General features: G+C 33.4%; 1 protein-coding gene across 13 annotated transcripts in view; it reads left to right on the forward strand.

Annotated features, from left to right (window-relative positions):
- DMD (dystrophin) overlaps positions 1 to 14,662 on the forward strand; it is a 1,045,484-nt gene that overhangs the window by 461,495 nt on the left and 569,327 nt on the right. For all 13 annotated transcript variants that reach the window (XM_068179791.1, XM_068179794.1, XM_068179795.1 and 10 more), the window contains one exon: positions 8,617 to 8,811. In XM_068179791.1, the coding sequence (XP_068035892.1) occupies positions 8,617 to 8,811 (195 nt within the window). The remainder of the gene's footprint in view (positions 1 to 8,616; positions 8,812 to 14,662) is intronic.

The raw sequence follows: 14,662 nt of genomic DNA on the forward strand, positions 1-14,662 counted from the left end.
TCTATCTGATTAATTATGATAAGGTTATGGGAAAGATGGGACAATATTGACTGAAGATGGATATTGTCTTTGATATAGCCCAAGAAGTGCTAACTTTATAGATGCATTTTACAATGCACTTTACCTTTCTGTCTAAAATGAATGCATGCAGTGTTGCAGTAATTTAAGTGAAGACAATCCATAGCTTTTTTTGTGTAAGTGGATAAGTTTACTGTGTAATTTTGAGTTTTTCTAAAGCATATTTTTCTTCCCTCATGTTTTCTTGTTAATTCTTTACAGTATTCACTCATATCACTGCAAAGCTGTAGTATTTTAGCTGTACAGTTAAGTTTAAAAATCCCATATTGTGAGTGACAGAACTATACAGACACGATTTTTCTCAGCCACTTTTAATTATATGTTATAAACTTTACTGACGTGATCTAAATTGCATTCTCAAGTTTAAAAGTGAAACTTGATATCTTTCCCCTGTCACATAGGAGTGAAAACTCTTGTTGCAACATGGAGTAAAGCAGGTTTAGAAATTTGTCTTTAAATTATATAGTTATACAAATGTGGTCTTAGCCATGCCACAGGCTTTTCTCACTGCTCACAGAATGGTTGAGATGGAAACAAGACCAAGCCTTTGGTTAAAAAAAATCATGTACAACATAGGATCCAGTGGTCTCTGCTTTCAGACCAACTATAAGATTTTCTTCTCTATAATTACCCAGTTATTTGAAAAACAGGGCAGCTAATTACCATCTTATTTTCTTTGCTATAGTATATTATTATTTATTAGAGCAATAAATTACATTATGTAGATTTTGGTGTCAAAAATTACGTGGCGCTATTATTGCATTAAATAATAAGGGAAAATACCTCCTGCAGAGTGATCTGGCCCTAAGTGACAGTATTTTTTGAAGAGATGATGTTCATCTCTTGTCTATAATTCAGAATGTCAACATCACTCATGGGTGGAGAGTTTGTTTTGGTTTGGTTAGAGTCTTTTTTTTTTTTGGGGGGGGGAGGTTTGGGGGTTTTTTGTTGGTTTTTGTTGTTGTTTTTCATGGATGCATCTGAGTATACACAAAAAGGTAGGGAAAGAAGCAAATTTAGAGATGTGCAGCGTGAATGCTGAATTTTCTATTTGAATTTTCTATTTCTATATTTAATTAGCTTTCAGAACTGCTGGATGGACAACAATTTTGTTCACATCATTTAAAGAAACAAATTTTTGTCCTGAAGTAAAAAAATCAGCCTAAGTGACATAATTGCTGTTATGCAAGATTGTATCTCTATAAATGTAGAATAAATATGGCAAATTATTAGGTAACACTTTTTAACATTTCTGGAAGGTGTAAAAGTTTAGGGTTTAGGACTTTTTTCTTTGAAGCTGCTTGCATTCATTCATCATGTGGTACTTCAATATTATTTTTACTTTATTTCCTAAATTATATTGAAATTATCTAACAAATGTAGCTGGCATAAATATCTGGAAAGTTAGCATCACAAATCAGCAGTCAATTCCAAAATAGTCAAGTCAATTCAGATATCAGTAGTCTGTGTTCTAACATGTCTGAACTTTATCATTAATTGGTTCTTGGTGATCACTCAGTACTTACACATACTCAAGACAGCCCTAAAGCTTCCTGCCCTTAGGCAGCATAAATGCTATCTAAGATTGTGGCACTTCTGTAGTCTTAATAAATCAGCCATTAAATAAGCTGGCATTGACCAAAATCTGTTCTTAAGTAGGCTGACTTCGAGCAAATTGTGTGATACTACTTCTGCCACTATTATCACTGTTTTACCTCCGTAGCTTATCACTGTCCAATAAACATGATTGTGAAATTATATTTTGAGGAAAAAATAATTTGAAATTCCTTTTATTCTTTTGGATATTTCCTTCTGTGTGGCTGAGTTTATGATACTGGTTTGACAAAGTCAACAGAGTCTGTCACAAACGGACATTATAGCTACAGGGATATAGGACTGTGTACAAGAGTTTAATTTTCTGAAGTGTCAAGTAGATATTTACTGAAGTATGACATGTAGAATGTCTGTGTGTCTTTTAGGTGTGAAAAATTATAAGATCAATCCAAGAAATGGCTAACTTCTCTGGATTAATGTATTCTATAGTTAGCATATAAAAACCTTCAAATATGTTTTGTCTACTGGAAGGTGTTGCATATAAATAAATTACAAAAGTATTTTCCAGTTAAGCCCTTATAAAATACTAAACAACATTTTAAAATACTTGTTGAAAATCAGACTAGGATGTAGATTTTGCAGTGTTCTGATTTTTGTCTTTCCAAAATACAGTGTAAGCTTTTGCTTATTTTGTGATTTCTAATACTGATAATGGCCATCTCTCTTGGCTCATTGGTGCTGTCTCCCCCCAGAATCCTACTCACTGTGCATGGTCTGAGCAGTGCTTGGTAAATACTTATTATATAGACTCTTTAATAGATTTAATAATTCCTTTTTTAATGTTACAATTTTCTGTTAAAAGTTATGTGACAAACACGGATTTCTTTGTCAGATTTGCTCTGCTGCATTTATTAATATTGAGATATGCCATCATTAGCAGAAGCAATTAGGTTTTATGCATAATTTATTTAGAACAACAGACATTTTCTATATCCCAGTAGTTCCAATTAGTCAATAATGCCATAATGTTACTCTATTTTGTTTTTCTTCTCGACATGGTAACATTGTAGATGTAGTATAAGACACATTATTTTTTTCTTCCTTTGTTTTTTGGAAAAAGTTACTTATATCACATATACCGAATTGTATGACAGTCTTCTGCCCCAGTCTCATCATAGTTGAAATTAATTTATTTTTCTCTTTGCTTAGCAAGTAGATGCCAGTGGAAGTTATCAGGTTAAAAATTAACAGCAGAACTGCTGGAATTTCTGAATCATCTTAGTCCCTTATTTCTGTGCAAGTTAGCAGGTCTATAGTAAAGAGAGCCGGGTAAGTTTTCAAATAAGCTGCTTTAAGTTCAATGTGTAGCTGTATCTCAGTTTGGGGAGAGTTCCTATCTTGAATCAATTGTCTAAGCCAGAATAAAACAAAGGCATTGTTCAGCAAGTGAGAAAGGGATGGTCATTTTACTACTTGACCAAATGTATTTGGCATCTTGGAGGGCTCCAAAAGCTTGAGGGTGTGAGGAACACAAAGGATTGGCTGCAGTACCAAAATGCTTTGACATAGTTTTTAAAGTATTCATAAAAAAAAAAAAAAAAAAAAAAAAAACCACAACAGCTATGAATACTGTGGATTTCATGTTTTAAATTCATTGCTACAGCTTTTGTTTGTATCTTTCTTCTCCTCTTCCCCTGCTCCCACCATATCTAAATAGGAAAATAATGCACTAATCAGACTGCAGCAGAACTGTCTGAGATATTGGAAGATATCCCATAATTTAAGCCTATACATACAGGAAAGAGACATTTTCTAACAGAGAAAATTTTTACATTTCAATCAAATTATGAAGGGGACAAATAAGACAATATAAATGGAATTAAGTTCAGGCTGGTTGATGCCTGTTGATAGATAGTTTTCAAAATCAAAGCCTGCAATTTTCTATTGCTACTCCTAGAATTTAAAATTTACTGAAATGTTTTCTAATTAATGCCATTGTTAGGAATACCTTCATTTTGGCTGGCTTTATTTAATTTTATGTATAGATCAAGCCAAGTTGTTTTATCACAGAAGAAAAACTGTTAAAGCAGCATTTCTCAAGTAAAGTATGCCTTAGCAGAGAAGTGCTGTGAAGGCATAAAGCACTCTCTGTCCAAGAACAGTGCTGAAAATAGTAATGTACATTTTTAAAGTCTCTTTTTCTATATAAGTGACTGATTAAATCAGATACAAGCATTAAACTATATGGTTTAAGTGTTGCAATATGCATGATTTTGTGGACTGCAACCACTCTGCAACATGAGTAGAAAAAAAAAATTATATACATGAGACAATATTTATTTTCTTACTTAAAAATATTATTTATTTTTTCTCAATATTTTAAAGATATTTTGTTGTTTCCAAGTGTCTTTTAAGGTCTTGTCTTCATAGAATTACAGAAGTAATTTATAAATTTTTAATCCTGCATCAAGGATTTAGATCTCTCTGTACTTGAAAAAGATGCTTCTTTTTGTACTGGTAACTTGTTTGTGACTGACTAAGGCCATGCAACCTCATAGTGAAAATTCCATATAATCAGTGTAATTTCGATTTTTCTACTTCTATGCACATTAACAGGTAAGATATGCTAGGAACACTGAAGACAGAATAAATTTCTCTGAATGTTACCTGACCTCACCACTCACAGTTGGCATAGGAACGGGTGAATAAAAGCTTTTTTATAAATATGTACTTTAAAGCGGATATTGACCTCTGATAGCATTTTATCATACTTTTGTGTGTCTAATTCTTTATTTGATATATTGATGGTGAACATGGGCTAGCAGATACCATGTAATTCACAAGTTTTTGGACTCTCTCAGGTATCACTGGCTTTGTCCAGAAGGTGTGTGTTATCTGCTCCATTTTTTTTCATGTGTGTAGCAAACCACATTTATTCTGCAGGGGTCACTGACTTTTTTACACTCTCACGCATCTGCTTGCAAGGAATACTTTCTCAAGTGTTATTTCACTTTGGGAGTAGGCACATTTTTCTTCCTTGAACCTCTCATCAGGGTGCTGCCAGGAGTGTTATGCAGCTTTACTCCTCCCATGTTTATGTGAAGTCATTAAATCAAAAGCACAGACACCAAGGTTTGGAGCCCCATCATGAGAAGGGACCAAACAATGAAACGGCTGTCAAGACGTGACACAAGAAATTTGGAGGCTTTCTGGGTGTAAACTCTTGAACAGCAAAAGTGATGTTGCGATTATTCCCTCTGCAAAAAGAGGAAAGGAAATGAGTACACTGAGTTTGGTGAAAGGTGCTTTAACAGCAAACTTTCCACTGTTAAAGGAAAATTAGCAGCATTCTCCAAGACTACTTAGCTCTGATGCCACCACCATGTTAGATATAGGCAGTAATGATCACAACTATTTCTGTGGGGAAGGTATGTGAATTTCTTGGCAAAACCTGCATTATTCCATTACTTTTTTGTTGAGTTTTTGTTGTCATTCTGTTTGGTTGGTTTATTTTGGTTTTGCTTATTGGCCTTTTCTTTAAGGGACAGGTCATGAATCTGTTTCTTACAGTTTTGTTGCACCTGGTGTGGCATGGTAACTACCAATAAAATCAGTTTAAGTGGAGTCATGTGCATGGAAGGATTGTGTCCCTTAATTGAAATTATGTAATGATGGGGAAGAAAATTCAATTTACTATTTGAGACATGATAATGCTTTATAAGAAGCATTGCATGAAATTTTGAATCTTACACAAAAGTTGCTCTTTCCGAGACAAAAATAATTTGCACATCATTATATCGCTGACAATCAAGGAAAAAAATTGTCACTAAAATTGTATTCCACAGAAATGGTAATATAGGAAATGGCCAGTTACCCCAGCATTTCCCAATCACTTAAGTCTACTTGTATTTTATATATATCTTGTACTATATATTTTTTAAATACTAATTTAAGTATTTTTAGGTAACTGTAATGCCATTTTATCAGATTCAACTTATCCAAAGCCATTCTTAAACGGTTATCTATATCTTTAATTTCCACTTTCCTATTAATTTTTAATCCTTATAAAATCTTAACCTACCATGGTTCTGATGAGCCATTTTGACATCATCAATTACATATATCTGTACTGAATTAATATTATTTTATTAGTAGTTGCCCTCAGCTGCTATGTTCTCGTTTCCTGAGTTTTTTTCTCACTAAAGTTTTAGGATATGATTCAGTTTCAGCTTTGCATTTCTAGTAAAATGCTTGTCCAGCATATAAGGAAGGACTCTGACTATTTTAATGTCTATTATACGGCAATTCCAGGGAACACTGGGGCAAGCTAAAAATGCTTCTCTTTGCTGATTAAAATTGTCAGTTCTGGACATGCCTACCCTCCATTCCTTGGTGCAAGATGACGCCTTCCACTGTGGGTTCTGTCATACTTTCAATGCAGGAAAGATAGAAGGAAAGAAACACCTGTGACCTGTTGAAAACCCCAAAAAAGATAAACATACCTAATCCTTGATTTCTAAAGTAGTATCAAATTTTCAACACTTTTAAAAAATAGCATTCAGAAATGAATTTATTTTGACTGACTTTTTTTTTAAATAATGTACCAAAATATGAGGCCAGGTTCTGTTAGGTGTCTACTTTTTTATATGTATATCATTTTGTTTATTTATTTATTTATTTCTCTGACTGTATTGCTTTACAGTTTAACTAACAATATAAGCAGTAGAACTATGCAAGTAATTATTCAGCTATGAGAAATATTTAAAGTTTCATGTAAGGGCAGTATGAATATATATTTGCATACGTCCCATTTTTCTTCATAACAGTGATTGAAAGGTTCCTGATTTTGCCCCTATAAATAATCAGGTGTGATAACCATGAAGTGCTTACACATTCGATTTCTGCTTGACTTTTTTGTGGTTTCAAGAATAGTTTATAGTGAGAAGACACAGATTTTATTTTATCTAAATACATACATGTGCATATATGTGTGTAGATAAGTGTTGGCCTAAATTTGGGTTGAAAAGATTAGGCTAATCTCATACAACTAAAGAAACTAATTGTGTTTTGTATGCTGCTTCACATATTCGTGTGACCTCTTTTTGAGTGGAAACCCTTGCACACTTAGCATGCTCTTTGCATTACTGTGAGTAGAAATATTCTGTCTTCTGAGTCAAAAAGAAAAATACAAATGCAGTTAAAATATTCCTTATGTGGGTCTGAAGTTCATTGGTGCATGTAGGAGTGTCTCAGTGTAGTCTTGAGGAATTAAAATATGTATTGCTTCATGCAGGTCTCAGTGGCCTATTGAGATTCTCCCATTTTCTAATCAAATGGGACAGCTTTTTCTCTAGGTTTACCAGAGTAAACTGTTATTTTTGCAGGCCCTGTGATTCATGAAACATATGGGAGGCAAGCACAATTTTTTTAAGTGACTTATTTTAAATAATAAAAATTATAGCAGTGATATGGTAATTAGAGAGGTTTCAGTGTTGGCAGGTGTACTGAGAAAGTTATTTAGTGAGAAAAGTGTAAGCAAAGCAATTAAATTTGCATTAGAAATGCAACAGAGTAACACAAGTCTACAGATAACTTTATGGGCTGTATATGTGATATGCATACATCTTCTAGAGTGTGTATATACATATTTTAAGACTCTAAAGAAAATTGAAGAACCAGATGACTCAGCTCGGTAACTGAAGAGAGAAATATGTCCTGAATTAAAATGAGACAGCTTGCTGAGGTAGTGTGTGCTTATATTTGTTTTCTTTTGCATAATGAGTAGCTAAATAATGATATTGTTCGCTTCAGAACCATTGATCAATTGTCTTTCATATAAATGGCTCCAAATCTAAATAAAAGGATTTTTGAACATTTATTAACAAATACTTGTGCACTTATTTGAATTCAACAGTAATTAAAGTTTATATTTTTGAGACATCAAACACGAAGGATCTTGGTCCCACAATAGGAATCCATTAACAAATTTACTCTTGTGAAACTACAAATAATTGATATCTTCAACTATCCCTTTTTTAATGGGCATGCAGGTGATTTAGTACTTGAAGTTTTGTGAAAAGGAGCAATCAGAGGTCTCCCTGCTCCAAAGAACACTTTTGGTATTACATTTTTATCTATGATTCATTAACAAATCGAATGGGAAATACAGAGAATTTATATAAAGAGCCACTTTTTCGTTACCTTTTATGGCAGTATGCTTTCAAATACCATCAATCGACTCTTAGAACCAAAACATTCTGGGATGTCTTTCCATTTGGTGTATGCATGTGCTTCCAGAATAGGGTGTCTATTTCATATTTTTCCATATTAAAAAAGAAATAAATCCTGACTTCATGAAGAGGTGTATTGCTGAGTTTTCTTTTAGACTTAAGAGTGCATTAAAGACCATTCAAATCAGAAAATTCCAAATTATACTTGCTAGGTTAAAGAACAAATTTTTAGTCTAGGTGGAAGAATAGAATTGGCATATTTGCTATATGTTGCATTTTATTTAAGGACTTCTGTCATTATTTATTTATTTTTAAGGAATTATTTATTTATTTAAAGAATTCAGTCATTATTTTACTTGATACCTTGAAATTATTTCTCATTTCAGACTTGGCATGCATGAAATTTCTTAATGAAGGACAGATTTTAAGATGTGTGGTGATTTGAAATGAAAGGGCAAGCACTAAAATCTCATTAACACCATAATCTCAGCATACTCTTGTATTTCCTCCCTGCATTTCTTTGGAGAGTAGAAGAAAAGCTTGCACACTCTTGCAAGGATTAATTTTACCCACCATTTCAAACACACAAGGAACATGAGTGATCTATGTCAGAAACCTCAGATATTTCCTGCATTTATCCTGGGAAGTTACTTTTTATCTTTTTGTTTCTGGGTTGTGAACTGGAAATGCATTGTTGTAATTTTGTCTGGTGTTAAGAAACTAAAGGAAGCATTCTGTTGTATATCTGTACTAGCAAACAGTTCGTGAAGATACAACTTTTGTGATGACTGAAACTAGGACTGTGGAAACCACTCATGTGCCTTCTACGTACCTGGCAGAGATCCTTCACCTTCTACAGGCCTTGTCTGAAGTGGAAGAGCGCCTTAATTCTCCTGTTCTGCAGGCTAAGGACTGTGAGAACCTCTTCAAACAAGAAGAGTGTCTCAAGGTAAGATGGAAAGATTTTCTTAGCAATGATTAGATTGCATCATTTTGGGTCTTCTGTATGTTGGCAGTCTGTGCTAATTCTGAGACATTTGTTTTGCAAGTTCTAAGCCCATCTCTATGATGTGTGCATATATGGATGTTTGTATTTGGGGGCACATTAGGGTAAAATATGAAAAACACTGACACGTTCATTTATTTTTACCTGCTCCACCTGTATTTGGAGGGTAAGAGCGTTATGGTATCTGCATATTAAGTCCTTGAACGGGAGAGAAAGGATAGAGAGGCACAGTATATTTAAAGATAAGAGTTTGTGGTTAAAGGTTTGTTTGTATGTGCCTAATGGAAAAAAAATTCTTCATTGAAATGTTTTTTTAGCACTAGAACAGGCTGCCCAGGGAAGTGGCTGAGTTATCATTCCTAGAGGTATTTAGGAGATCTGTAGGTGTAGCACTTGGGAACATGGTTCAGTGATGGACTTGGGTTAATGGCTGGACTCGATTTAGAGCTTTTCCAGTCTAAATCATGGAATATTCTTGGCTGAAAGGGACCCACAAGGGTCATGAAGGCCAGCTCTAAAGGAAATGGCCCATGCAGGGACTGAACCCACAATCTTTGTGTTATTACCACCATGCTCTGACCAACTGAGCTCATCTAGTTCTTAAGTGATTTTGTGATTCTGTGATTCATAAGTATAAGTAATTACAAAGTAACCCTGTCAACACCCAATCTTGGCTGATTTATTTTAGTTTATGATTTCTAAAATTGTTCCTATTGGCACAGGAACAAAACCAAGTAAAATTTAGCTGTTGCATGCCATGTTAGACCAAAAAACCTTGAGGTCTTGTTGGGTCTGTATTCCATGTAGTTATTTCCATTTAGTTAGCAAAACAGAGAATATTAACCAATAAGTAGATAATGTATTTAAGAAGAAGCAAATTCAGTATTGTTAGTATGACTAAACATTACTCTGTAGTTTCTTCAATGCTTGCAACACTGAAATCCTTTGAAACTGGTGGAATTTTTCCAACACAGAATTGACATAAGAAGAGAATAAGATTAAAGTTGTAAGCCTAAGCAGATGAATGAGTTATCAGCTTTTGCAGAATAATGCTTGTGTGAGGAAAGCCTTGTAAAAAATTGTGCTCAAGTGCTGTATATAATTATAGCAATTCCAAAATGTCATCCAGCATGAAGAGAAGAGTATATTTCCATTTTTCTGTGATTATTTAGGAAAAGGAATTTTTTTAAGAAACAAACTATATATTAGCCTAAAGAGGCTGGAATTTGCCTACAATCAGCTATAAGAAAGAAGCCTAGAGGACAAATCAGGGCAGTGGCTCTGGCTATATGCTCTGAGTTTTCCTTTGTGGGGGCTCATTTATCTCTTTCCACATCAGAGGATATGTAGCAAAACCACATCCATATGCTGCTATTTTCTTCTGTAAAATCACATCTGTTTATAATTCTTATACATTCATAGATATATATTTTAGGCATTTGTGTGCAGACACACATGTGCACACACACAAAAATTCTTATCAGCTTGTGAAAATTAGGATGTTTTCAGTTTTCTAGCAAGGCAGTAGAGTTGGGTAGTGAAGCATAACAGTGGAGTGTTGGATCAAAGGAAGCACAGAACTGGTAATAGGATGTCAATCAGTAGATGTATGATACCAGTAGGCTGTTTCTTTTACCACTTCTGATTTAGGGCCAGTAAATTAAAGTCAGTCTGAGTACTGAAACACAAAACATGCCAATCTAATTGTCATTCTTCATTTTAAACAGTCTCTTCTGCACAAAAAGCAAACAAACTACAAAAAAAAAAAAAAAAAAAAAAAAACAACACAAAATGAATCACATACTATGAAAATCATGGCTAATGAGCACCTACTTGATCCTTGTTGATGAACTTCTGTTCACTAATAGATTGGATGGAGAAACAGAGAATGGAGAAACCTCAGAAAGTTTACTGGGAAATTACTTCCTTTTAGTTCCTCTTTATGCTTTACATTTGGGCTAGCTTCATCTGATTTATACCCTTAAGTAATCTGTTGTTCACCCACATACATTTGGTATTATTGGAGTTGACACCAACTTTAATAATATTGATCACTGTGGTTACAAGTAAGTACTACCATAGGTTTAATTTAACTGAACTATTAAATTGTTATGAGATGCATTTGTGGGCACAGTTCCATCTTCCTCCAAAATAAATCTCTTAGAAGAGGCAAATAGGTCTTGCAAATTCGTGGGCTTTTGGATGGGTATAGGTTTGATCTGAGCCTGCTTAATGAATATTTATTTCCAAGGAAAAGCATCCATCATTGTCATTATCCTGCAGTAAAATAGAAAAGTAGTGCATAAATTGTTCAGCAGCTGGTTGGGAAAGGTCTGAAATTAAATTGTTGTTGATTTTTTTTTCTCTGACAGATTTGCATGAATCAAATTACAGAACTGTCATGAATAGCTCCGTGTTTTAAAACTGAGCTTTTGATTTTTTTTCACTCCCATTCAGAAAGAATCCATTTTAATTAATCCGTGAAAGGAAAAATAAGTTTATTTACAAGAATCAGTGGTAACAGCTTTGAACATTTTCTCCAGAGTAAATACGTTTAATAAGACTTAAACATGATTGCTTATTATCAAATGGGATAAATATTGAATACAAATAAAAAATTGTTACTATCAATTGTCATAGCACTGACTTTTTATATCAAAGCCATGTGAAATAGTAAAATATGAGGTTTTGCAGCAAAAATCTGGTGGCTTTTAACATTTCCTAAACAGTAGTGCTTTAATGAGCACATTTAGTGTATCTGCTGAAACCAGCTCATAAGAATGTTTTTTGTCTTCATTTCAACCTTTAGGGAGTGGAAAAGTCAGACAGAGAAACCAAGTCTTGTCACTTTGTCTCATAAAGTGAGCATTGCAATGTTTTCATCATCCCATTACAAGCTCCTTCAAGAATGAGGGCATACAGTACCTCAGCTTTTCTTTATCACTGGGCTGACAGTACTTTACAAACATTTAAAGATTACAGTTCTGTCAAAGGTGAAACTTGAGTTGATTGTACAGAAAACCCATCATAGATTGATGGATTAGTAAAGTTGGCTGGTATACTCTCAAAACAGGACAACTGTTAGAAGCACAGATATTATTTCTGTCTGCTACTGATGATGTTTATATTGATGGAGTTCACAATCTTTGAGCTATCTGTGTAGAACTGATTGTGATTACAATGGATTCAATTGCATGAAAAAATGTAGCATTAAAATGCTTTCAGATTTTAGCAAATTATCCTTCTTCATAACTGATGTTTCAAATGTTTCCTAAGAGTTAAATCACTTTTTTTAAGTAAAAATTTGCATATATTTTACTTAATATGGTTAAGCTGTTCATGCTACGATAAAGCTTTCCTGTGTAATGATTATCTCATGCAAGCTACTTGACTTGTTCAAGGTCCAGATTATTTAGTAGGAAATGTATACACTGAAATAAATATACTGATTAACCAGAGAGTAAAACTAAACTGTATTTCTCTTTGCTAACACATAGAAGAAGCGTGTCAAAATGAAAGAATAAACCTGGAATTTAAGAAGTCTAATTTATAACTGTATGTGGAAAAGTTGTTAGTAGAATTTTTAAGGATCACTGTCATAGACATAGAATAGTTATGCCTATTCATTACTTAATTCTATTAACTTTTAATTCAAAACTTATTTCCTGAGGTTACTTGCATTACATAATTTTACAGGAGACCTGCAGTAGGGGCCTGTAGATTTTAGTGTCTCTTTTAAATATTATTATTTTTAATATTCATAATTTTGGCAGGAACATCTTATTGTAGAATATTATTATAAACATAACTATCATATTTTTAATGATGTCATAATTTTAATATGGAAAACCATCTGGCTCTGAGGAAGAGATTTGTTATATGTGAAAGATAAATGTATATCTTACTTAATCACTCTAACAATTCTGCTTCTAGTTCATCTTATTCTGTATTTCCCATACGGATTTTATTTAGTTCATTGAAAATTGACTTGGTTTCCCTGTTCTTTTTAAATATAGATATTTTAATGCTCTGATTCATCTTTTCTCTTCTTTCTTCCTTTGGTAATCCTTCATCTACTGACAGATAGAGCAAGTTTTTTGTACTGTTTACTACCATGTCATATTTCAGAATATAGGAATTCATTGCACACAACACACGTCCAGCAAGAATCCCCTTTCAAAATGGTTTATGGAGCCAGTGATACCTATACTAGATATTGTAACTCATAATTCTGTACAGATTTTAAAATTGTAATTAATTTGTAATTGTAATTAAAATTACAAAATTTTAATTATTTTTTCCAGCCATCCATGATTACTAACAACTGTGCTGTTACTGGTTTTCATGTTAGTACAAAAAGCATGCAATATTGTAATGAATCTGCTATACATATAATTATAAATCATCATTCTACAAATTTTTAGAATATCAAAAAATTTGTTTTTATTTTTACACATTGGAATATGTATTTGGTGTGTACAAAGTGATTCTTAACAAGAAAAATAATGTAATGTGATATTCAGAGTGATTTTCTGCTGCAGTTCAATAGAACCTAATTAACCATAACTTAGAACTGTGTGTGCTCACATGCACTCTCCAAATAGATCTGTCAGTAACACTGTGCTTGGTGACAGATTTGTACACAAATAGCCAAGGAACTGAATTTTTACAGAAAGTTGTCTTTCTCTGTCAGATAAAGACAAATTCTGGGTAGTGAAAATGAACTGGGGCTTGAGTCTCTAGCATTTGGATTTCTCTTTTAAAAGCAGTGAGATGAATCAGTCCCTAAAGGCTACTGTCACTTCAGCTGCTAATGATTTTCTGTTATCCTTTTTTTCTAAAAAAATTAGCTTTGTTTGCTTCTGTTAACCATTTTACAAAATCTCCCAAGGCATTCTTGATAACTGCTTGCAGATCATTCTCTTCAACATGAAAGATAGAAGGGGAATATGTTTGAGATACATGAGTATATGTGTACATGTATATATATATATATATATATATACATGGTTTCTCTTTTTTTTTTTCCCCCTCATGGGAATTCTTATATTCCTTTACAGCACATCAGCTGTATCGTCTTGTTCTTTGTGTAGCAGCTCTGCCTTAAACAAAAGCAAAATTCTGACTTAGAAATTTTATACCTTTTTCATAGACCACTAATTTGAAATATTAAGAGATATATCACTTACCAATTCTGAAGTGCTTAGATGCATTTCATCTATTTTTAATCTTTAGAAAATTCATCTACTTGGTTGAAAAAGCCTAAAATGTAAATATACATAGGCACATATATTAATGTTCATTTGGTTACTTAAACATGTTGAACACAAGAAGTGTCTTCTTGTGTAGCTCAGATGAGATGATATTCAAACCTACTGAAAAGAAGGCCACTTCGCTCGGGTGCTTAAGTATGTGCTGGCAGCTTATAAAATTTCAATTACATTTTCTCCTGTTCTTTAAATGTGCAATTTCTTAAAGTCAGGGATGAGGTTTTGTGAAGATGCTGCCTCCTTTATATTCATGGGATATAATCTTGGAATATTTAGAGGCATTTTATAGTTTTATCATCTGATATTTCTTATATTCAGATTAATAACATTGAATATCTGAATTGTCAATGCCCTGAGTGTGTAAAACAAAGATGTAAGTAGACCTGAGTAAGGAACATGGAGTGTGAGACATTTTGCTGGGAAAGTCAAATGAGGTTTGTTGAGTAATGACACAGACTCAGCTGGCTTTCCCTCCACATGATAGACTGCTGACAGGGAGGAAACATGTTCCTTATTGTGACTCA

Source organism: Anomalospiza imberbis, chromosome 2, assembly GCF_031753505.1.
Source record: "Anomalospiza imberbis isolate Cuckoo-Finch-1a 21T00152 chromosome 2, ASM3175350v1, whole genome shotgun sequence".
Lineage (NCBI taxonomy): Eukaryota > Metazoa > Chordata > Aves > Passeriformes > Viduidae > Anomalospiza > Anomalospiza imberbis.